Below are 22,197 nucleotides of genomic sequence, written 5' to 3' on the forward strand. Positions count from 1 at the left end.
TCTACAAAACACTAAGAAGCAAATGACTCCTTCAAGTGCAGAGCAGGGGGTGGAGAGGGGGAGAATGGGTGGGAAGGGAGAGGCCACAATGTTTGTAAAGCTGAGTGCGTTAGTGGGGAGACTGGCAGATGGCTATTTTGAGGCTAAAGGTTTAGGAAAGGCACAGGCTCTGACCTCAGCTAGCTGAGAATCTCGGTAGAGACGGGTGGCCCACTAAATGTATTAGGTCTGGGTTCCAGGCACTCGGGATGGGTATCCAGACAAGTGAGGTGAGGCAGAGGAGGGAGGAAGTAAGGACTGCAGTCCTGGCAGTCTTGTGCTATGGTATACTAGAATATATGCACTTAAAACAAAATGATGAAGATCCTATGGAAGGTTCACTAGCATCATACTTATAACGACCATGGTGATCTTTAGTTTCGCCTTTCACTCTAGCAGGGCACGGGGTAAAGAAACACTCTGAGGCCACCCACCCCGGCCCTCCGACCAGGATGGGGTCCGAGCCAGGCTCTGCTCCAACAGCCCACACAGGGCACTCATTTTATCAAAAAAGCACACCTCTTATCAAATGAGTCATGCATATTAATCACTTTTAAATATATGCTATCCATATAATTAAATCTAGATGGTTTTAAGGTGAATACTATTTACATATTTATTACACTATTACTTAACTTTTTGTTGATAAGAATTCACAAGAAACTCTTCTTGAGGACCCTTCTTTTGAGAGATTGATGCTGGCCACTGGAACCTGGTTTTCTCTGGCGGGCCTATCCTGACTCCTGTCATGAGAACTCTGGTCATTCAGTTTTACAAAAACCCAGAGAAATAGAAAACATGCCCAGAGGATGTGAAATGGGGCAACATGACAGAAGTGAAAAATTTGAGAAGACAGTCTACTGCCAAGGAACAGGGAAAAGGTGAGGCCCGGACACAGGAGGGCAGGGATGCACTGACCAGGGTGTCGTGATGACTGAGCAACAGAACCGGATGCTGCATTACAGGGACCTAGTGTGGGGATGAGAGGCTCTGGGCCAGAGGACGCCTCACTGTAGGACAGGGGTTCTCCGCCCTGGCTGCACACAATCATCTGGGGAATTTTTTTGTTTTTTTTGTTTGTTTGTTTAATAAACAGCCTTGGTGAGGTACAATTTACATACTATAAAATAGACCAACTTTAAGTGTATAATTCAATGATTTTTAGTAAAATTTGGAGCTGTGTACCCATCCCCACAACCTAGCACCTGCTGAGCAAACCCTGCCACCCCACCCTATCCAGACCAATTACACCAAAAGTCCTAGCTGGGGCCTAGGCCTCTGAATGTTTTATTCCTCCAGGTATAGGAACTGCTGTAGGCTACTTTGCCAAGCTAAACTATTTACACACAGCTAATTTACACAGACGGATTCAATAATTTCACATTGTGGTCTAGAATTCAACTCCAAAGACGAGAGCCCTCAGACCTAGTCCAGTGATGACCCCCACCACAGTCAGGGCCTCTGCAGACTTCTGGTCCAAGAACCAGAGTGGGCAAGGAATACGACCTTGGAGGCAGAAGGATTTCATTAAAGATGCCTGGCATTTTAGTCCAGCCCAGTATGGAAGATAAACGAACTACAACGCAGTGTTCCTCTCAGGGAGTTGTCACAGATGACAAGTAGTTTGATGATGGCAAATAATAATTCACTGACGTCGATAGTAATAACCTCAGAACCCACCTACAAGCAGACTATGGCCAAAGAAGCCAGTGATTTGCTTTACACGCTCAAGAGGCCTCTTGGCAAAGCAGCAGTCCTCCCCTGGATAACCTCACTGCCCAAAGGACACCACCCCCACCTGGAAGGTAACAAGAAGTTCAGATATTTTTAAACTGCTGAAGTCGCGCCTGTTGCAAAGATGCTAACACCTCTCCGGCTCACAGGCCCACCTCTGGGGAGGCACCTGGCACCTGGCACAAGTAAGTGGCTGCACAACTTCCTCCTGAGAAATTAGACGCTTTTCCTGTCTAACTACACATCAAACCACAGAGCCCACTTGAAGCACGACTGACTGCCCTGAAATGTCAGACTACAAAATCCGCCCCATTACCACAATGGCCCCCACACAGCACGCACTCAGCCCCTTCTGCGGTAGGCTGCCCACAACACAGTGCTCTAGCTGTTTCCGCACCACCTGCCACTTGAACCTGTGCCTTTTTGGTGGTGGGGCCTGTAGATCCTGACCCAGCCCTGGGACCCCAGTGCCTGGGCCTGAGCTTGGCACACTTGGAGTGCTCAGGAAATGCTCGACAAACAAGCACACTTGCCAGCAGGGTGGCAGTACTCTCAGTGTGAAAATCCTGAGACACGAGGAGCCTTTCTCCTCAGACAGCTGGGGACTGAGGCATTCCAAAGGTGCTGAGGACTGAACCGTGTCCCCCACCCAAGTTCTTATGCTGAAGCCCTAAACCCCTACCCACCATGTAATGGTATGAGGTGGGGCCTTTGGGAGGTAATTAGGGTCAAATGAGGTCAGGAGGGTGGGGCCCTCATGACGAGATTCATGCCCTTATGGGAAAAGACACCAGGTGCTTACAAGCCAGGAAGAGGGCCCTCACCAGGAACTGAATCTGCCAATGCCTTGATCTTGGACTTTCCAACCTCCAGACCCATGAGAAATAAATGTGTATTGGTTACGCCCCGCAGTCTATGCTCTTTTATTATGGTAGCCTGAGCTGACTAAGACAAAGGCCAATCATAGATGCAGATGGTTCTTAGCAAGAGCCAGCTCCGAGCCCCATCAGGTAACACGAGGCAGGGCAGCTGAGCCCTTTGACCCAGGAAGAGCTGGCAGCTATGTCCCATGAGACTTGATTACCTCTTTCCACCTGAACCACTACCTCTTCGATTTCTTGAACTACAACTTTATCTCTTAGCCTCCCGTCTGTCTTTATGCCTTGAGCACCTCTTCTGCATCACCAGCATCCATGCACAGTGCCCTTATGGGGGAGACACTTGCCCCAGCAGCACCATCCTATTCCCAGAGATGGCATGGCTACTGCCCAAGAGCCCCACCAAGCCCCACATCAGCCCTTCCACTCAGTCCAAGGGCCTTCTAGCAGCACACTGCAGAGTGCAGGCCCAGAGTACTCACGGCCCCCTCCCTCCACACTCTGGGGAAGCTAGGATGTAACCCCGAAAACCAGCACAGCCCCCGTAGCAGTCTCTGGGAATGGATCCCCAAAGCCTCATATCACCCACTTTCAACATGAGCAGACAAAGCTGACTTGAGCCCTCACGTGTCTTCTACAGATCCTCCCTGCCCACCCCCATTCCTGGGCTATCCGGCACACCTGAGGGCCACCAAATTCCCTGGGCAGTTTCAGTGGTGTTTAACCCTGCAGCCAAGCATTTAAAGGTTAGGCTTGGGCCAGCTGCCTCACTCCACGTTAGCAGGACTCCTCCTCTTTGGGCCACTGCCCTCGTCTTTAGAACACATATTGGAACACACAGCCACAGCTTCAAATGCTGCTAAATGCTCTGAATACCCTGCCAACATGACAAGCCAACCCTGAGCCCACCTCCAGAGTCCTGGGCAGGGCCTGGCATGGAGAGAGCAGCTCTGGAGAACAATAAATGGTTCTCTTTTGCCCACTCTTCCAGGAAGCGCCCTGAACCGGAGCCGCTCCTATACCACGTGACCAGACCGCTCATGTGGACACAGAAGCGCTCAGCCAAAGGAGGCCCCGTGTGGCACCTCGTGGAGACACCTGCACCTTGGAAGCTGGGAAGCCCATGCAGGAGGGCAGCCAGGCCTCTCTGCTCTGCAGAGTAGGCTCAGAGTATGGAGAGCCGCCACAGCTGCTAAAACGAGAGAACGCCAGGAGCCACATGGAGCACAGGGGCTGATGGGACAATGGCTATAGATTCACTCCCGACTCCAGCCCTGGCCCTGAACTCAGTCAGCTCAATTCCAAATCTCCACATTTAGCGAAAGCTCCCTGCCAGCCGGCCTGGAGCCCCTCGAGGTCTTCAGGGGCCACTAGCAGGAGGCTGGCACACGCCAGGCACTAAAATCTTTGTCACGGGAACAAGTCAAAGGACAGGGAGACACACAATCACGTTCCCATTATATGAAAAGTGCCAAGCTTCAGACAGAAAAAAAAGTAGGCCATTCTGCCCAGAGGCGTTTTTGGAAGGTGGGGAGCATCATCAGACTCAGAAATTGACGGACTCGGAGGAACCACAAGGGTCCACCGGAAACGCAGTGCCCTCTGCCCTGTGGCTGAAAGCACCGGTGATGGCTCCCAGAGAGGCCCAGACCTGAGCTGGGGCCAAAAGGAAATGCGCAGATCTGAAACGCTCTCTCCCCAGTGTCCCCAACTCCCAGGACTCAGGGCAGACAGCAGCCCTCAGTCCTCGCCCAGAAACACCTGATTGTTCTATACCCTCCAGGGACTGCTGCTGCAAGCATCTCTCCAGTTGCAGCCTGGAGGATATCCTCGAGAATGACCCCAGGGGTGCAAATGAAAAGCTGGTATGGCCGAGGCGCCAGTGTGGTAGAGCCTCACACGGCCAGCGGCTCCAAGGCAGGCCACAGTATTCCAGGGACAGCTGACTCCACCTGTCACCTTCAGAACTGGGCCCACTAGCCCAAGAAAAAGAACAGAAGCTTCAGTTTTGTAGCTACCACTGGCCCTCACCACTAGGGACAAGTGTCCCTGTCAACCTCCGATCTCCCACGTTAACCTTACAGCCATCCGCACCAAGCCAGATCTCCACCGTGCATGGTCAAGCATGGCAGCGGACCAGCTAAAAACATATTTTTGCCTCTAAGTGTCTGTGGTCTTTCCTCTGGGCGATGGACGCATGGCCCAGATGCCCTCTCAGCGAGGGCTCTCAGCAGATGGCCTTCAGCTCTCAACCCTTCCAGGGACTGTGTGGGCTGCCCAGAGTCCCACCTCAGGCCAGACCCATCTGACGACTGGTCGAGCAGAGCAGGAAGGCCTGACCATCTCCCCTGACTGGGGACAGCTGTGAAGGGCCACGCCTGCTCTGGAGCAGAGGCTGTCATGGGGCCTCCGTCAGAGCTCTCCCTCTCCCTCTGCCTGCTCCTGCTTCCTCCACCACCCTCCACAGGCATCAGTCCCAAGGATACCCTTTAATAACTATACCGCACGCCAAATTCCCCACTCCCGGGAACCCAGCCCGTGGCACCGAGTCCCAAAGGCGCATGAATACACTGTTCTGCTACTCAGGGATCCTCAGGAGCAACATCCTCACGTGAGCCACAGCCACAGCCCCAGATGACAGTCCTGACTGCAGCCATCTCACTGAACCCGGACAACTGACTTTTCTCAAAGTCCCCAAGGGGAGTTTCAGCTAGGAGGGACTCTCACAGTAACCACCCCTCCAAGTGCCTCACCAGGCCCACGACAGCCATGGACTCCGCCGGGCTCCACCTGACCATCAGAAACCCCCAGAATGGAGGTGCTGCCGCATTCTGAAGGAGCGCTCTAGGTGCAGCCCAAACAGTCATCAGCCATGAGAGCGTTCTTTATTACAGCCTCCTCTCTCAGGTCAGGCCCACCCTTCCTCTCCACCTACCCTCCACCACGAGCCCAAACTACTCACCACTCAGTCAGCCGGCCCACACTGGGCTGGCCACCCCGAGGCAGATGGAGAGCAGGCCACATGAGGGGTGTGTTACACTGAAGCTTGGTACACAACCACCGCCAACTGCAAGTGCTCTGGGCCCGGAAACCTAATAACCCCCAGTGTCTCTGGGAGAATGGAAACAGGTGGCCTCTCGAGGAGGTTTTGCACCTCTCCTCGATAAGTCTCACAAAATCAAAGGACCTCAGCTGGGTCCTGTAAACCCAGCCAAAGACATCTCCTGTCCTAGGAGCTGGGGCAGAGTCCAGCTCCATGGGCCTCAGGGGGCTCCCCTGGGCTGCGTCAGGGCCTCGAGTCATTTGAGAGCTCTCAGGGAATCCCTGAGCGGGAGGGCGTGTGGTGGAGCCTCTGTGCCTCCCTGAGTTCTCTCTTCTGGGGACTCACACTTCTGTTCTGCTCCTTCGGGTTCTGCTTGCTGGGTCTGTTCCCCAAGTGCCTGCCCTACCCCAAAATGTGGGTCTGGCTGTCTTGCTGCAATAAAGCTGTGACCTGGGCAAGCTTTTGAACCTCTGAGTCTCAGTTCTTGAGCTGTAAAATGAACCACCCACCTGGCAAGGCTTAGCAAAAGTCAAACAAGAGCTGCCCCTATAAAGCACCCAACAGAGGGCCTGGCCGCAGGCGCTCAGCAGACAAGTGCTGCTGTCCGCCGTGACAGGAGGCGGGAAAGAAGATGGCGCCGTCCATTTGCCAGCTTCCCCCCCGCTCCTCCTCAGCTGCAACCCCCTTCCTCACCGCAACTCCCTGGCATTAGAACACCCTCCCCTCGAAGGACTTTGACCCACGCGTCAAACCCCTTCCCTGGCTTGCTTGGCTCCTGGCTTCCTCTGCAGATGGAACCCTTGAGCCAGCACCCAGGAAAGAGACTCAAGTCCTATCAGGCCACCCAAGTGAGGGGCTGCAGCCCAGGCCACAGCCCCAAACCCCACAGGGTAAACCTTCCTGTGTTGTAACAAACTAAATACCGTCTAACGCTCTCCCTGACACAGAAGGTATTTTGCCAAAATGTCAAAAACGATTCTGACTCCATCTTTAACCTATCACCCATCAGGCTGGGAAAGCCAGAGCTCAGTCACGATCCAGGGGCAGAGGGAGAACAGGGGAGAGTACACCAGTGACGCGTCCCGGAACCCGGCATCTCCTGTGCCCACCCCTTCCCAAACGCAGCTGTGCTTTGCTTCTGAGAAGGCCCAACACGGGGCATTCATAAACGCCAGGTCTCCCACCAGCAGATCTGTTCCCGGACATGCAGATGGCAGCCACCCCCACCGTGTCCACCTAACACAACATGAAAACAGACAGTTCTAACAAATCATTTAACCCTCTGTGCTTCCTAGCTCCTTACACTTAAAAAATGTAAACACGTGTCATAAAGTAGAGTGCTCCTTCAAGGCAGAAACGGTTTGATCTTTCGTGGTCCTCATGACCCTAGGAAACTGCCTTTGCACTCAATAGTTGTAAATCTGTTCAACGGATACATGCAAAAGTTCCACACAAACACTCGCATAGTCACACACATACATCACGTAACCCTTCTCCAAAGACTACTGCTAGGACACTCTATTATTAATTCTGGGACAAGAACCAATTTTGCACAAGGCTGTCCTCAGGCTGTGAATAAATAAAAGAGAGAAGGATCCTAAGAGATTACCGATCTCCAGTCCCTCCCTCTACAGGTCAGACACTCTGCTGCTGAGGAGTCCAGAAAGGAAGAACCTCCCCGACTCCCCACCCCCCCCCACACACCAGCCGGATAATGACAGCACTGAGACCAGAGTCGTCAGTCTGCTGAAGGAGTACCTTACTCCTTCTCCTAGCATTCTGGCAGCCCCTGCAGAGAGTATCCCAAGGGCATAAGACACACCAGTTTTAATACCGTTTTCTTGCCATCAGCATTCCCATAGTGTGTGCAGAGTACAAAGTTCTTCTGTTGTATGTGACAGCAATTATATTTCAAAATATTTTCAAACAGGTACTTCTATTCAACAACAGGCTGCTTCGTATCCCAGAAGAGCCTCCAGGCAGACTTCATTTTGTTATGGGATAGAAAAACAGCTCACACGGATGGTCATTACCTTTGACAAGCAGCCTGTCTCTCACAGAAACCCGCCGAGTGGAGTCGGAGGCTGTGGCTGACGCCCGGGACCCTTTGAGACCGTCATCCCGCTTCAGTTTGCTTGCCAGTGTCAGCATCACTGCTACCTTTATCCTGAAAGGCCAAAAGCAGGTTAAGACAGTGACTGGACAGTGAAGACAATGATGTAAGGTGGTTTTTAATATTTTTCCCATAATTTAGTTACAGAAAAATTTAGCATGTAAGATACAATAACACTGCATTCCTTCATAATGAATTTGGATAATCTCTATGCCTCTCTAAATCTGATGTTTTAAAGTATGAATGAAAATTCAACAAGGGTGAGCCAAGCATTTAACACTCACTGGGCGCCAGGCCCCGGGATGTAGCAGTGGCAATGCTCCTGGGCGCTCATGGTCTAGGGCAACCTCCGCTGACGGGCCTCACGTAGGCCCACCGCTGTCCACTGGTAAGTCTGCCCATCCCTGCTGTGTGGACCATGCACCTGAGGGTGTGGCCCCAGGGCCTGGCCCAGCACAGACTGAAGGGAGTGTCCACCTCTGGTGAGGAGGGAGCACCGCAATGCTTTCTTTCCTCCTTCCTTTAATAAAGGTGTGGCTAGAACCTTAATAAGCATCTTCACATTTATTTACGTTGTACTGTATTTATATTGTTAGGCAATAGCAACATAATTAAGTTATAATTAATGTTCCAAACTAGATTATTTTCACTTGGCTACTTCCAACCCACCTATGTTTCAGGTTCCCTCACTGACAGCTCACTGGGAAGGATAATAAAGACCAAAAATAGGTGATGCACCTGACTGCTTCGGAGAAAGGACTAAAGATGTCAACGATGTTTACAGATAGAACTGTCCTCTAGAATCTGCCTTCTGTTTCTAACATAAACCACCATTCATCTGACAGGCCTCCTAACTCTTCTTGCTTGCTTTACCAGTTGGAGAGGAATTCTGGAACTTTTTTTTTTTTTTAATTTTTAAATTATTTTTGGCTGTGTTGGGTCTTCGTTCCTGCGCATGGGCTTTCTCTAGCTGCAGCGAGCGGGGGCTACTCTTCATTGTGGTGCGTAGGCTTCTCACTGTGGTGGCTTCTCTTGTTGCAGAGCACGGGCTCTAGGCGCAGGAGTTCAGTAGTTGTGGATCACGGGCTCTAGAGTGCAGGGTCAGTAGTTGTGGCGCACGGGCTTAGCTGCTCCGTCCCATGTGGGATCTTCCCGGACCAGGGCTCGAACCCGTGTCCCCTGCATTGGCAGGCAGATTCTTAACCACTGCGCCACCAGGGAAGCCCTGGAACTTCTTTTGATTGAGGACAAAAATTGGTCACCAGCTCGATATTTTCATAATTTCCTTTGTTGCTTTAATGTAATTTCCTTTCAGTACCACTCTGATCATTTTCAAAAGAAAATGTTCTAAAAACTTCCAGATGAAAAACATGACCTAAGCACAGAACTTTTAGTTTGAAGCCAAGATCTTGTTTGTTTGTTTGTTTGTTTGTTTTTACGAATGAGCATCATTTGTTCTGATGCTGCTTCTTGGCGGCTGTCACCTGTCCAGCGATTCTGTCCAGATCTCTCTGCCCCTGAGGTGTTAGTTTGTGGCCCCCATCTTGGTCCTTTTGCACCATTTTCAGCCCCTCCAGGGCTTGGAGGACCCGATGGGCCACGCTCTTGGAGCCTCTGCTTAAGTGGCTGGGCATGACGCCATGTCTCTGACGCCCCCCCATAGATCTTGGTCATGGCACCAACCCCAGCGCCGCCCGGAGGTACAGGTGCCGTGCTGTGGAAGCAGCTCGTGTGTAGAACCAGTTCTCATCGTAGGGAGTGAGCCCTTTATGCTTGGCCAGCTTGACAGTGTCCACCCATTCAGGGACTTTCAGCTTCCGGACTTTCTGAGGAAGGCTGCCAGAGCTCTGACGAACTCCCGCTGGTTCACGTCTTTTACAGGAAACTCCAGGCATCGTGCAGCCTCTGCACTGCCAGCCAGGGGCTGAAGCCAAGATCCTGAAAGCCAAACTATAAGAATAACTCTCCCCCCATCAGTATTTTTAACCATTTTAACCCAGGTCCCTCACATAGCTTTTCACACCATCTTCTGTGTATTCCCCCACCCAACAAAGACTGTAAGATTTAATTTTCTATTGTTTGTACCATGAAAACAACATATTGAATATGACCTTCTGAACTGTACAGGACCTATGCACAAACACACACACACATCTAATCCCTTTAAGAGTCACTGGTCTAGGGACTTCCCTGGAGGCACAGTGGTTAAGAATCCACCTGCCAATGCAGGGGACACGGGCTCAAGCCCTGGTCCGGGAAGATCCCACATGCCGCAGAGCAACTAAGCCCACGCGCTACAAATACCAAACCTGCACTCTAGAGCCCATGAGCCACAACTACTGAGCCCATGTGCCACAACTACTGAGCCCATGTGCCACAACTACTGAGCCCGCGTGCCACAACTACTGAAGCCCGCGTGCCTAGAGCCCGTGCTCTGCAATGAGAAGCCACGGCAGTGAAAAGCCCACGCACCACAGCGAAGAGGAGCCCCCCCTTGCCGCAACTAGAGAAATCCCACGCGCGGCAATGAAGACCCAATGCAGCCTAAATAAATAAATAAACAAACAAATAAATAAACAATTTTTAAGAGGAGTCACTGGTCTAAATGCTTCAAGAGATAGTTCTATTACACACAAGCACTCACAAGCTCCTAGAATTTCAAACCTGCGAAGGACTTCTTCCCTGACTCCCACTCTATTTTATGGATGTGGACTCTGGGACAACCAGGGCCCAGGAACTGGGTTGTCTGAGGCCACTCAGCTGCTAGAAGAGGTCACCACGAAACACTAGTTTCCCTCGTGTAGATGATGGGATGTTTTTATCGCGAATGTGGTGATGGTTTCAGGGGTATATCCGTACGTCAAGACTGATCAAATTGCATAGTTTAAGTATGTACAGTTTAGTGTACTTCAGTTATACCTCAATAAAATTGAAAAAAAATGTGAAACCAAACCATTGCTAGTTTCTTTACTCCCACTCTACCTCAGCTGGACCCACGGAGAGGACCATCACCGATGGACACACACCTTCCCAGCTTCACCCAGGGCAGGGACTACCGGTTCCGTTTACCAAGCCCCCTCACAAGGGAGGGCGGGGCGGGGGGAGCGGGGCAAGGAGTCGGGAACTCCTGTGGAGGCTCCAGCCCACAAGCTACCAGACACAGCAGCACCAGCTAGAGCCAGCAGCCCCCTGCTCAGCGGCCCCCGAACGATCCTGCCAGGAATCCCTCAAGCAGATCTGGATCCCAAAGCAGGGTCTGCCTCCCCAGCAAGCCCACTGCCAGGCACCCACACCTGAACACATCACTCTCACCACATCGACAGGGTCGCCTGATGGTGGGCCAAGATATGCGTCTATCACGAAGTCCCCTTGGTTTCTATCCTCTAGCTGACCTTGGTAATACAAACACGTCAAGCAATAAAAGCACAGCATGTGTAAAGAGAGTTCTGTAGGCAGCACCCTAGGAAAGCCATAATAAAGAGCCCAACAGAAAGGGGAGTCCTAGGGCACATGATTGGTCCGCACCCAGCTCCCTGCAGACCCGCACTGAAGGAGCTGCTCAGAGGGTCCTGGCAAGACCCACTCATACAAAGGAAGGCTCACACCAAGACACTCTTCTGTGTGGCTGCAGTCTGAGGACTCTGCTTAATTCTCTTATACTCCTACCCCACACCGAATTCTTCTCTGTGGGCAGAGTATGCCCCATACTCAATTCCATTTAGAGTCAGATTCCTGGTTTTCAATCGTCAACACGTTTGTGGCCCTTAATAAAATACACAGGACTGACTATGCAAGATATCAAAGAAAACACTGGCGTCTGTTTCCTGTAGAAGACAAAACTTAGTTTCCTAACATTCTATGAAATCTAAGTATATAATGACCATCTATTTCTCCATCATCTGTATCATTTTCACACACCACTTTAGGGATAAAGCAAAGGCCTAATCGGGGGTTGCTACATAGCTGCTAATTTAACTCTGTACAAAGAGATCTGAACGAAAATAATCATTCAAGCTGTCAGGTTAGCTGAACACCTGCAGTTTGCTGCAGAATTCTCTCGTCTTTCTTCAGTATGCTTCACCCCTTGAAGACCTGATTTAAAACTAAACTTCCCCTTTACTGCAAATTACACTTTGACTAGGGCAGCATTTTCGGTAACAGCACCCTCAGTCTCTAAATTCCACAAGTTGTAATTGGCCCATTTAAGTTCTTCCTCTGGGTGGGACTTGCTTGCAGACTGTTCAGAGAAGATTCTGATGTACCGTATTTACTAGGCTCATCATCGAGCAGTACTGACTCAGTGTTCCTGCTTATAGTGGCAAAATCAGGCCCTGTCACCCGTGCAGGGGCCAGTCAGCTCACGGGGTGAGGACCTCCTCATTTACGATTCTTCCTGCCCTAGACAAGTCCCAATCTAAGTGTAAAAGGTGGAACTGCAGGTCACTAGGGGACAACCAACTTCTCCAGCCAAAGAGGCCCAGATCAGGACACAAAAAAGCCCACACCCCACCCTTCTCCTTTAGAACGCCAGGGCCCAAGGAACCTCCCACCTGGCTCCATGGCTGGCTGACTGATGACCTTTGGAGCCCAACCCTTTTACCTGAGCAGTAAACCTGCTTCCTCCTGCACTGCCCTGCCTACTACCTGAGCAGCAGATATGTCCAGCCCTGCACCACCTAGCCTGGTGATGATTTCTGTCTCTGAACATCTCCCCCACCCGTGCCCTTCCCCTACCTTCATCCCCTTACTCAGCCATGAATCCTCTGCACAAGGTAGGTGGGCCTCCTCCCTGTTCCTCAACAACACCCCGCTCGTTTCTGGAAGCTTCTGCTCACCCTGACATCCAGGTCTGGAATGCCCTCCCTCCCTTCACCACCTAAACCTGCTGCTTCTTTAGGATAACAGATGACCACCCAGATTCCTACCTCTCCTCCAAGAAGCCTTCTCCGGCCACTCCAGTCCATCCTGACCCCACTCCGGCGCTGGAGGGAAGGCAGAAGGGCGGACCCGATCCCCTCGTGGGACGGATGAGGGAACTGAGACCCAGGGAGGGTGGGGCCACACCCAAGATTACACACCAAACTTGGCCGTACGGATCGGTCCAAAATGTCCTCCCAGCTCCTCTGGCCCGAGAAGACCCTCCAAACCAGCCGTGGTCTCCCCCGGTTGTGGGGAAGCCGCAGGCAAGTTGGCGAGGCGGCAGCCGGGCTCCCCCTCACCCTCAGCGTCCCCCTGGCCTAGCCCGATTCACAGATGATCAGGAGTCCGGCTGCCTAAGTCCGAGCCCCGTTGCCTCCGGCCACGTCGGGCCGGTGACCTTGGGCCCACTCGGCGCTGCGTTTCCTCCCGGACAATGCGGCTAGCAGCTCCCCCGCGACGGCGGGCGCGAGCGAGGCCGTGTGTGCGCCCGGCACAGGTCCGGGCTCGGGGCGCACTGCCCCTGGAGCCCGGCCGCGGCCAGCGCCCCGGACCCAGCCCCGCGCCCCCCGGCCCACGCCCCGCAGCGTCCGCCCGCCCTCCAGCCCCCGACGCCCGGCCGTGAGGACCCGCACGGCCTGTGGCGGCCCCGGCGCCGCCCGCCCTCCGGCCCGCCCGCCGGGTGCAGCGGCGCCGCGGGAGCCGAGCCACCCTCCAGCCCGTGGCAGCCCCTCGCCCACCGCACGGCCGCGCGCTCCTCACCTGGGCACCCCGAGACAGGCGAGGCGGGCCCGGCGCCCAACACCATGCCCGGCCGGCCGGCGGCGGCGAAACGCAGCCCCTCACAGCCGCACCGGCTCCGGGCGGCGAGACCGGAAGTGGCGGGGCGGGGACTCGGCCGCTCTCGCCCGCGGCGGCCGAGACTGCAGAGGGCGCTTTAAAAAAAAAATTCAAAGCCCCGAAGAACTTTATTTGGAGCCTGACAGGCGAACAGCAGAGTGCGCCGGCCGGGGCTGGGCTCGGCGGCCGGCCTCTCGGGCCTCTCTCATTGGCTGACGGCATGGCCTGGGGCGGGCACGGATCTAGCGGCCCGCGCTGATTGGTCAGCGGCGACCGGGGGCGAGGTCGCCCAGTCAGTTTCCGAGCCTGCGCGGCGAAGGGCCGGGTTCTCTGCGCGGTGTTCCTGCCTCCATTCGTTTGGCCGTGTGCTAAGTCTGGGCCTGCGGCTGAGAGGATCCCCGCGCAGCGTGGCCTGCAGGGGCTGCTAGGCCGGTACTGACTGCCTCGGTGGATGGGGCGCCCGCTGTGTGCCCATCACAGTGCTCAGGATGCAGAGGAGCGGCCGCCCCACAGCCCGCAGTGTCGGGAGTGAGCGGGGCCGGGCGGTGAGCCGTGCAGCCACCAACCCCCCCGGGTGCTCCGGGAGACTGCAGTGGAATGGGTGGGCGCTTTCCTGTTGTCTTACGGTTTTCATGCCTTGTTTTAGCTCTAACACTTTTGCAAAGTACTTACTTTAAAAAATCTGTTTCAAATTGTTCTAATTTCTAGCTCGTTGAATACAAATTATTCTCACGTCCATTCGCGTCCTGGTGTGGTTGGTAATAGGCGCTCTGGCAGGGTCAGGTAGGGCTCCTGGAGGAGTGAGCCATCTGAGAGAGGAGGTTCACCTCGTGGACAGGGACAAAAGAGCCAAGGAGTTAGAATTTTATTTCCAGAAGCCCCACTGATAGGTTTTAAACGGTGGAGTGACAATATCAAGTTTCCTTGACCCGAGTGAGGAAGACCAGTCACGGACAAAATTCACGGTATTCCTTCTGTCTGGGAACAGTTTCCTCCTTCTTCACCTGGCTAACTCCTAAATTTGCCTAAGCTTAGACACCACTTGCTCAGAGAGGGCCCAAGGTCTGGGAGAGGCAGGTGCCCCTCTGTGACTTTGCTGAAGCCCAGTGCTTCCGCATTCCTGGTGCTCAAAGACACCGTCAATGCCTGTTTCCCGAGCTCAGCTCCTCAGGTCCTCCTCTTCTGTGTTTCCCATAACACTCCTCCCCGATCCTGGCGACAGGTGGTCAAAACACATCTGCCGGATAAGTATTGCATGAGCTTGTAGCAGCAGTCCTGGCGAGAGAAGATAAGGCCTGAAGCAAGGCAGCAAATTAAGGTACAGTGCATTGGCTTGAGTATTTGTCTTGCTAAGGAACACTGTCTGTAGGACAGCCTGAGCGCACATGGGCCCGTGGTGGCCCAAATCTCACCACTGTGGATAAATGAAGCTTCATTTCATGAGGCTGCCTCGTGCCTTCACCTGAGCCTTATTTAGGGTTTACTAGGTTATTGACTCATGTAATCCTCACAACAACCTCATGAAACAGGTGTTTTATTATCCCCATTTTACAGATGAGGAAACCGAGGCACAGACGTTAAGGAGTCTGCCTGATAAGGCAGAGCTGGGATTTGCCCTCAACCAATGCGCCATGTCCAATAGGTGGCAGGAGAGGGGCAAAGCTGGCCCCCTTGCTTCCTGGAGAAGCAATTTGTGTTCATCTGCGGCTCCTTCAGAACCGAACTTTCACTAGCTTAAGCACAAAACATTTAGAAGACAAGGTATGCTCATAGGATATGAGGAGACAACTGGGAGCCCGGCCTCCAGCTCTCGGTGGCTCCGTCTGAGTCCTGGCCTCTGGGGGTGGCCTTGTCCTCCCAGATGCCTCAGTGGAGCTGGGGCCTGGCCTCATACATCTTTACAATCCAGGCCACAGAGGGGGCTGTCCCTTCCCTCCCAATTTCACATTTTCCGGGAGAGGATGGCTGGGCTCAGATCATGTGCCCACCCTGTGTGTGTTTGTGTGTGTGTGTGTGTGTGTGTGTGTGTGTGTGTGTGTGTGTGCATGCGCACCCGAACATATAAGAGGAAGGGGTAGAGGACCAATTGTGAGCCTCTAATAGGGAAGAACCTTTGTATTTTATTACAAGTTAATCACGAAAGGGATGTTGCCTAGAAGCTTAAATTATACATAATGGTCCATCGCTGGGAACCCTGCCTCCCAGGTAATGAGCATTAAGCTACAATGCCTATGTTTAGCTCACAGGAAACATCCTGACCAGGCCCAACTGTGAATGGCTGCAGAAAGGAAGAAATTAGCACATCCCTTTGGGAGGCTGACCAGAACCAGGACCTTACCCCCTCCCCTTTGAGTATAAAAGCAGCCTGAATTCTAGCTTGGGTGAGATGATTCTTTGGGACACTGGTCCATCACCTTCTCAGTTTGCTGGCTTTCTGAGTAAAGTCACTATTCCTTTCCCCAACAACTTGTCTCTTGATTTATTGGCCTGTCGTGCAGTGAGAGCATGAGCTTAGACTCGGCAATAAGCCTCCCAGGATAGTACTGGTGCCAGGGGACGAGCCGGTGGACACAACTCATTAGGTGTCCTTCCCACCTCCTTCACCCCTACCCTGAGAAGCACAGCCCAGGGCTTCTGGCTGGAACAGGGAAGGGGAGATGTCCCCTAGCTTTTCAGCCATTCCTGTCTCTGGACACAGCTTCACAGGCTGTCCCAGAAGCTGTCCCGGCCTGGTCTGGGACTGACCTGGGTGACATGCTACCACCAAGCCAGGGCTCTGGGCACTCTTCAGCCTGGGGCAGCCTGCCAGCTGGTTAACATCATCTGGTGCGAGGGCCTGGGTGCCTGCTGGGTTAGGGCAGGGCTTCCTAGGCAGGAAAAGCCTAGGGAAGCCCTAAGGGGCGAGCCTTCCTTAGTCATTCCCTCCACTCTTCCCTCCTGCACACGCTGTGGACGGAGCAGAGCTCTCCCACACCAGTGGCACCCGATCGGGGTAGACGTTCCTGGCTCCGTGTTTCAGTGGAAGACTGCTCTGCCCCACACCGTCCTATGGACTCGAAGCCTTTGCCAGGGCAAGACCTCAGCGATGTTCCAAACGCAGCCCCTTGCGTGGACTGGGAAACTGCACTGGCAACACTAGGTGTGGAGTAGGCGTGGATGGAAGGGTCCAGCTCAACCCTCAGCTGGTACCTGCTCCAACCTGTTCTGTGTTGTTACAGGTTATTCCACGGCGTGCATCCTACCCTCCAACCAGGCCCTATTATCCTAAGGAGTAAGGCCCAGGGCACTGAAGAGCAGCCTGGAGACACACAGGCCTGTGTCCCTACAGGTTCTTCTGAAATATATGTCAGTAAGTCAAGAACTGTATCATGAGCATCTACCAAGTGCTGAGTGCTGGGAGGGGACAGAATGTATACAGCACAGACCCTGCCCTCCAAAACCACGAGCTCCTTGGAGAACTAGTACTGGTAAATCATGATAGAATGAGGGATACAACTGGGACTCAAGGTTTGCTCTGCACACAGCAGATCAGCGACTCCGCAGTCCCATTTGAGTTTAGAGACTGTTGGGGGAAGGAGGGAGGGGAGGATAGCTATGCCTTAGAGTCCAGCTGGGGAGGCTGAAGATGAATGTACAAAACCCAAGGTCCTCCTGGTGCTTTCTGTTGCTAAAAGTAGAGATGGTACGTTATTGTTAGGAAAAGCTTTATTGGGCCTTTTATGGTGAAAGGCAGTGCCCTGGGTCTAATTTGGAGAGGAGAGGATGAAGCAAAGACGACACCAGACAAACAGTGGCTGGCAGTGGTTGTGGGGTACCGGGAGAGCTTGTCAACCAAGACGCATGAGCATCCTTGTTCAACCAGTTCTGGGATCGTTTGTAACATGAGGGAGGGGCAAGCCCCTTATAGTTGGGCCAGATCGGAGCTTGAATGATGGTGATGACGATGATGATGGTGGAAGCAGCTATCATCCAGGCAGCAGACAATTGGATTCGAAGTAATATGACTCTAACCACACATCTAGTATAATTAACTTTTGACTGCTCCATAACTGGCCTCCAGGGAAAGCATCATGTTTCCTTTTATTCCTTTAAAAAATAATAAATGGGCTGTGACAGCTTTCCTGAAAAGGGACTGAATCAAAGCAGTGTTTTAAATATTACAGGACTGAGATTTTCTCACTCACCCTAAAGCCACACTGGGCACATTTTAACAAGGGCTGTGCGTTGTAACTGGAATGGAGACATCGTACAATCAGCTCCCCGTGGTCCCTGCTGCCCCTTCCTGCAGACTGTACTTCTGTGATTCTTCCCCTTCAGGTCACCCTGTCACATCAGGCCCCTACGTGGAAAAGCCCTGGGAACATTACACAAGAGAGAAGCTGCCTTTCTCTGAGGATTTTGCTTTTACTTTCTCAGGAAAATATATTAAAATCATCTGCCTTTGTCACACTCTCTCCTGTTTTGCGTTGCATATTCTTTTGTATTAGTCACTGACTGAAGTCTGTTCATGTTTTCAGGTATTTTTATGCTGCTGATGAAAAGTTTTTATAGTTTAGTTCTGGTAGGGGACATGAATAGTAGGGGTGTGTGTGTGTGTGTGTGTGTGTGTGTGTGTGTGTGTGTGTGTGTGTGTGTGTGTGTGTGTGTGTGTGTGTGTGTGACCATACATGCTAAGCTGAATTAATAGCCCCCTGAAGGTGTCCTTGAACTAATTACTAGAACCTGTGAAGATGTTACTTTACATGGTAAAATGGACTTTGCAGTTATGATTAAGTTAAGGATTTTGAGATGGGGAGTGCTACACATGGAATGTTTATGTCCCCCCCAAATTCATATGTTGAAATCCTAGCCCCCAAGGTGATGATATTAGGAGGTGAGGACTTTGCGAGGTGATTAGGTCATGAGGGTGGAGCCCTCATGAATGGGATTAGTGACTTTATAAAAAAAAAAGTCAGAGAGTTCCCTTGTCCCTCCTGCCATGTGGGGACACAGAGAGAAGGTGGCCATCTATGAATCAGAAAGTGGAACCTCCCCTGTTACCAAATCTGCCGACACCTTGATCTTGGACTTCCAGCCTCCAGAACCATGAGAAGTAAATTTCTGTTGTTTATAACCACCCAGTTTGTGGTATTTTGTTATAGTAGCCTAAATGGACTAAAATGGGGATTATCCAGGTGGGCCCATCATAATCACAAGGCCCTTACAGGAGAGAGTCAGGACATCAGTCACTAGTAGAGGATGTGACAGTGGAAGCAGAGGTGGGGGTGATTGGAGGAAGAGGCCTGAGCCAAGGAGTACAAGTGGCCTCTAGAAGCTGAAAAAGGCAAGAACATGTCTCTCCTGAATCCTCTGGAAGGAACAGGGACCTGTAGACACCCTGATTTTGCATTTCTGAGTTTCAGGACCGCTAGAGAATAAACACGTGTTTTAAACCACTGTTGGTTATGGTACCCATGGGAAGCTCATGCACAGTATCTCCAGGAATCGTGCCAAGAATGGTGGTTGGTGGCTTCAAGGGCAGCCTGGGATCTGGGTATTAAGGAGACTCCCTGGAGGACTGGGCAGGTACCATCAGCCCAGGGCTCATCATGACACATTCATAGGGATTCAGGATGCTCAGACCACTCCTGCAGTGAGGTGCTGCTGCCTGGGTTTTATATTTTGTATAATACCTATAGTTTTTGTTGTTCTAAGTATCTGGCATTGTCTGTTTCGGTGAGTGATATGGGAAGAATGCCACAAAACCTGTTTTCCCTTTAAAAAAAAAAAGAACCCTGTGGTTGAAAATGTATATCCATGAGAGTTTCTGTAAACACCCGAGGGAAGAAGGTAGGAACAGGATCGGGAGCAACCATCCTGTGTTCTGAGCAACTGTAACAGCCCAAGATGACATCCATTGGGCTGCATCTTGGGCTGCAACCCCTGGGACCACACTGGGGTCACCCAAGACAGTCACCTGGCACATCAAGGCAGTCCCACCTCCAGGGAGAGTCCCTCCCCCTGCAGCCACAGCTCCATCTCACTGGAGACTGGGCTGAAGAACCAACATCCCAGTAACTCCTTTCTAAACCCTCATGACTGACGTCTGACTCTGGAACTCTGGTGATGGCCATGCTGTGGCTCCCGTTTGTGAAGAGGAGGAGCCGCCGTTCAGAGTGGACCTGGGCTACTGCTTGCTCTGCTGGTATCAGGTGACCCAGCACAAACCTTTAAGAGGGCAATAAAAGTCCTAAAAGCCTTCAGATCTTTTGACCCAGTAATTCTATTGTAGGGATTGGCCTAACGGAGTAATCCAAAAGCAGACAAAGCCCTGGCACAAGAATGTCCATTGTTACAGAACTTGGAAGCAACCTCAAGCTCAGTATTAGGGGAAGGTTAACTAAAGTACCATTCATTTACTTACAAGAATATTACACAGTGAGTAAACTTGATTGTTATGCAGATTATGTAGAAGCATGAACATACTTATTAAATTAAATGAAACAATCAACATTCAAATTGTATAAATTCAATGACCGCAATTCTGGAAAACAAATATATGGGCAGAGACTAGAAGTAAATTAACAAAAATGAATATAATTTTTGTGTCAGAATGGTAGCATTTTGAGTGAATTTTCCTCATTTTTCTTCAAACTTTTATTTTGTCTTCATAACAATACAAAGGTCTCCTTTAACATGACTGACCCTTACCTTGGAGCACAGGTCTTGCGTCAAATAAGTGATTTTAATGCTGCGACTCACTAGAGAAATAAATATGGGGCAGCATACGGCTTCCTTGAACACACTGTTTAAAAAACAGGCAATCCAAACCAGGCTTCCAAAGCCTTTCTAAATTTCAAGAAGACAGATAAAATTGTTTGAAATAAATGGTGACTCTCCACGTGGCAGTAGAAATGCCCCTCCACGTGCTATATGTACAGTACATTCAAGTCCAACGAAATTCTAAACGTACGTTTTCTACAAGAAAATACAGTCTGCCTCAGGGCAGTCCCCAAACACATGCTGCAGGAAAAAGGGGACACTACCTCCATCTGAGAGGCCAGGAGAAAGACCCAGGGAGCACTGGGGCAGGTTACAATGAAGAGAGATGATGGAGAGGGCACAGTCGATAGGATGAAGAAAGACTCCGATATCCACCCTCACCATCATTATTACCTAATCTGGCTACCGCTGTAAGGCACGTGGCAGAAACCGAAGATCGTTAATAGAAAGGACTAGGCAGGGTGACCGTTACCTAATGAGACAATGTGATTGGCTCCCTAGAATATCCAAGAGGCAACTGAAGAGTAAAAAACTAAAACTGAACAAAGTGACTCGAATTAAAAAAAAATCAATAGGTAAATTTTATGTACCAACATCAGCCGGTTAGAAGTTATCAAGAAACCCTTTTCACAATGCAGGGGAGGGGAAAGAAAGACGTAACATATTTAAATAAGCTTGATGGCAAAGAGGCATGACCTGGGTAAGAAAATTACAAACTTTACATCTCTCAGAATGTACGTGTCTGGATCAGGGAGGAGTTTGAAGACATCGTCTGCATGGAGAAGCCCACATCACATGAAGGAACCACTGAGAACCAGCTAGCAGGGAAGAGTGGGACCTGAGCCCGGTCAGAGCCCGCAGGGGATGTCAGGTAGAGAACAGGTTACTATCACCCCATCACTGCTGTACTGTTCTCAGCAGCGTCAGCCTGGAAGCCACCTAAGACTCTACCCACAGGTCCTTGAGGAAATCAGGCGCTTCAGGGGGTGAGGTTAGGTAGCTACTCACAGAAGCAGCAGACGGGCACCTCCTGGCATGGAAATGTGTCCACCGTCTATCATAAAATGGAAAAATTAGTGGCATAATTGCATGAATAGTATAATGACGTTGTGTAAAAATAGTCTGTTTAGAGATAAGTTTACAAACTATTAGAAAATATTTAGAAGCATATTGTATTAGTTTGCTAGAGCTGATGAAACAAAGTACTATAAGCGGAGTGGCTTAAACAAAAGAAATTCATTGTCTCTCAGCTCTGGAGCCTGGAAGCCCGAGACTAAGGTGTCGGCGATGTCGCGAGAGGGGATCTGTTCAGGGCTCTCTCCTTGGCTTGTGTCTTCTCCCTTTGTCCTCACATCTTCTTCCCTCTGTGCGTGCCTGTGCACAAATGTCCCCTTCTTACAAGGACACCAGTCATATTGGATTGGGCCCCGCCCCAATGACCTCATTTTATTTTAATTAAATCTGTAAAGGCCCAATCTCTAAATAAGGTAACATTGTGAGGGTCCAGGGGTTAGGGCTCCAACATAAATTTGGAGGGGACACAATTCCACTTGTAACACTTATACACCAACTGCTGACAGTTGTTCTGGGCTATGGGATGGGGTGGAGGTGGAAACCTGGCTTTTCACTTCTTAGAACCCTGTGCTGTTGGGATTAGTATGTGGTGGGGAGGGAGGGAGAGTCTACGACCTTGTTCAAAACATTGCCCATCAAGTGCTGAGAGGGGTGGGAGCTGCTCAGCTTCCAGGTTCCAAAGCCACATAGGCAGCCCGGCCGTGGATGGTGGGGGCACTGCCCGATTGGAGGCCCCTGGGCCTGCATGACGTGGGGAGCTGGGGGCAGAACAGCCCTGGGGCTCAGAGAGCATCTCA

The 22,197-nt window shown here is 51.5% G+C and overlaps 1 protein-coding gene and 1 pseudogene across 3 annotated transcripts in view; both read right to left on the minus strand.

The window, feature by feature from the left end:
- The window catches only part of UBE2F (ubiquitin conjugating enzyme E2 F (putative)), a 51,892-nt gene extending 38,270 nt beyond the window's left edge, over positions 1-13,622 (minus strand). For 2 of the 3 annotated variants that reach the window (XM_060151718.1, XM_060151715.1), the window contains exons 1-2: positions 13,487-13,622; positions 7,728-7,861 (exon numbers count right to left, since the gene is read on the minus strand). In XM_060151718.1, the coding sequence (XP_060007701.1) occupies positions 7,728-7,845 (118 nt within the window). In that variant the 5' untranslated portion in view covers positions 7,846-7,861; positions 13,487-13,622. Of the gene's footprint in view, positions 1-7,727; positions 7,862-12,732; positions 12,858-13,486 lie in introns of those variants that run through there. The other variant, XM_060151716.1, reaches the window with a different exon arrangement.
- Positions 9,256-11,124, minus strand: LOC132521937 (small ribosomal subunit protein eS19-like; annotated as a pseudogene).
- Positions 13,623-22,197: the final 8,575 nt, after the last annotated feature.

This window comes from Lagenorhynchus albirostris, chromosome 6, assembly GCF_949774975.1.
Source record: "Lagenorhynchus albirostris chromosome 6, mLagAlb1.1, whole genome shotgun sequence".
In the NCBI taxonomy this organism is placed as follows: Eukaryota; Metazoa; Chordata; class Mammalia; order Artiodactyla; family Delphinidae; genus Lagenorhynchus; species Lagenorhynchus albirostris.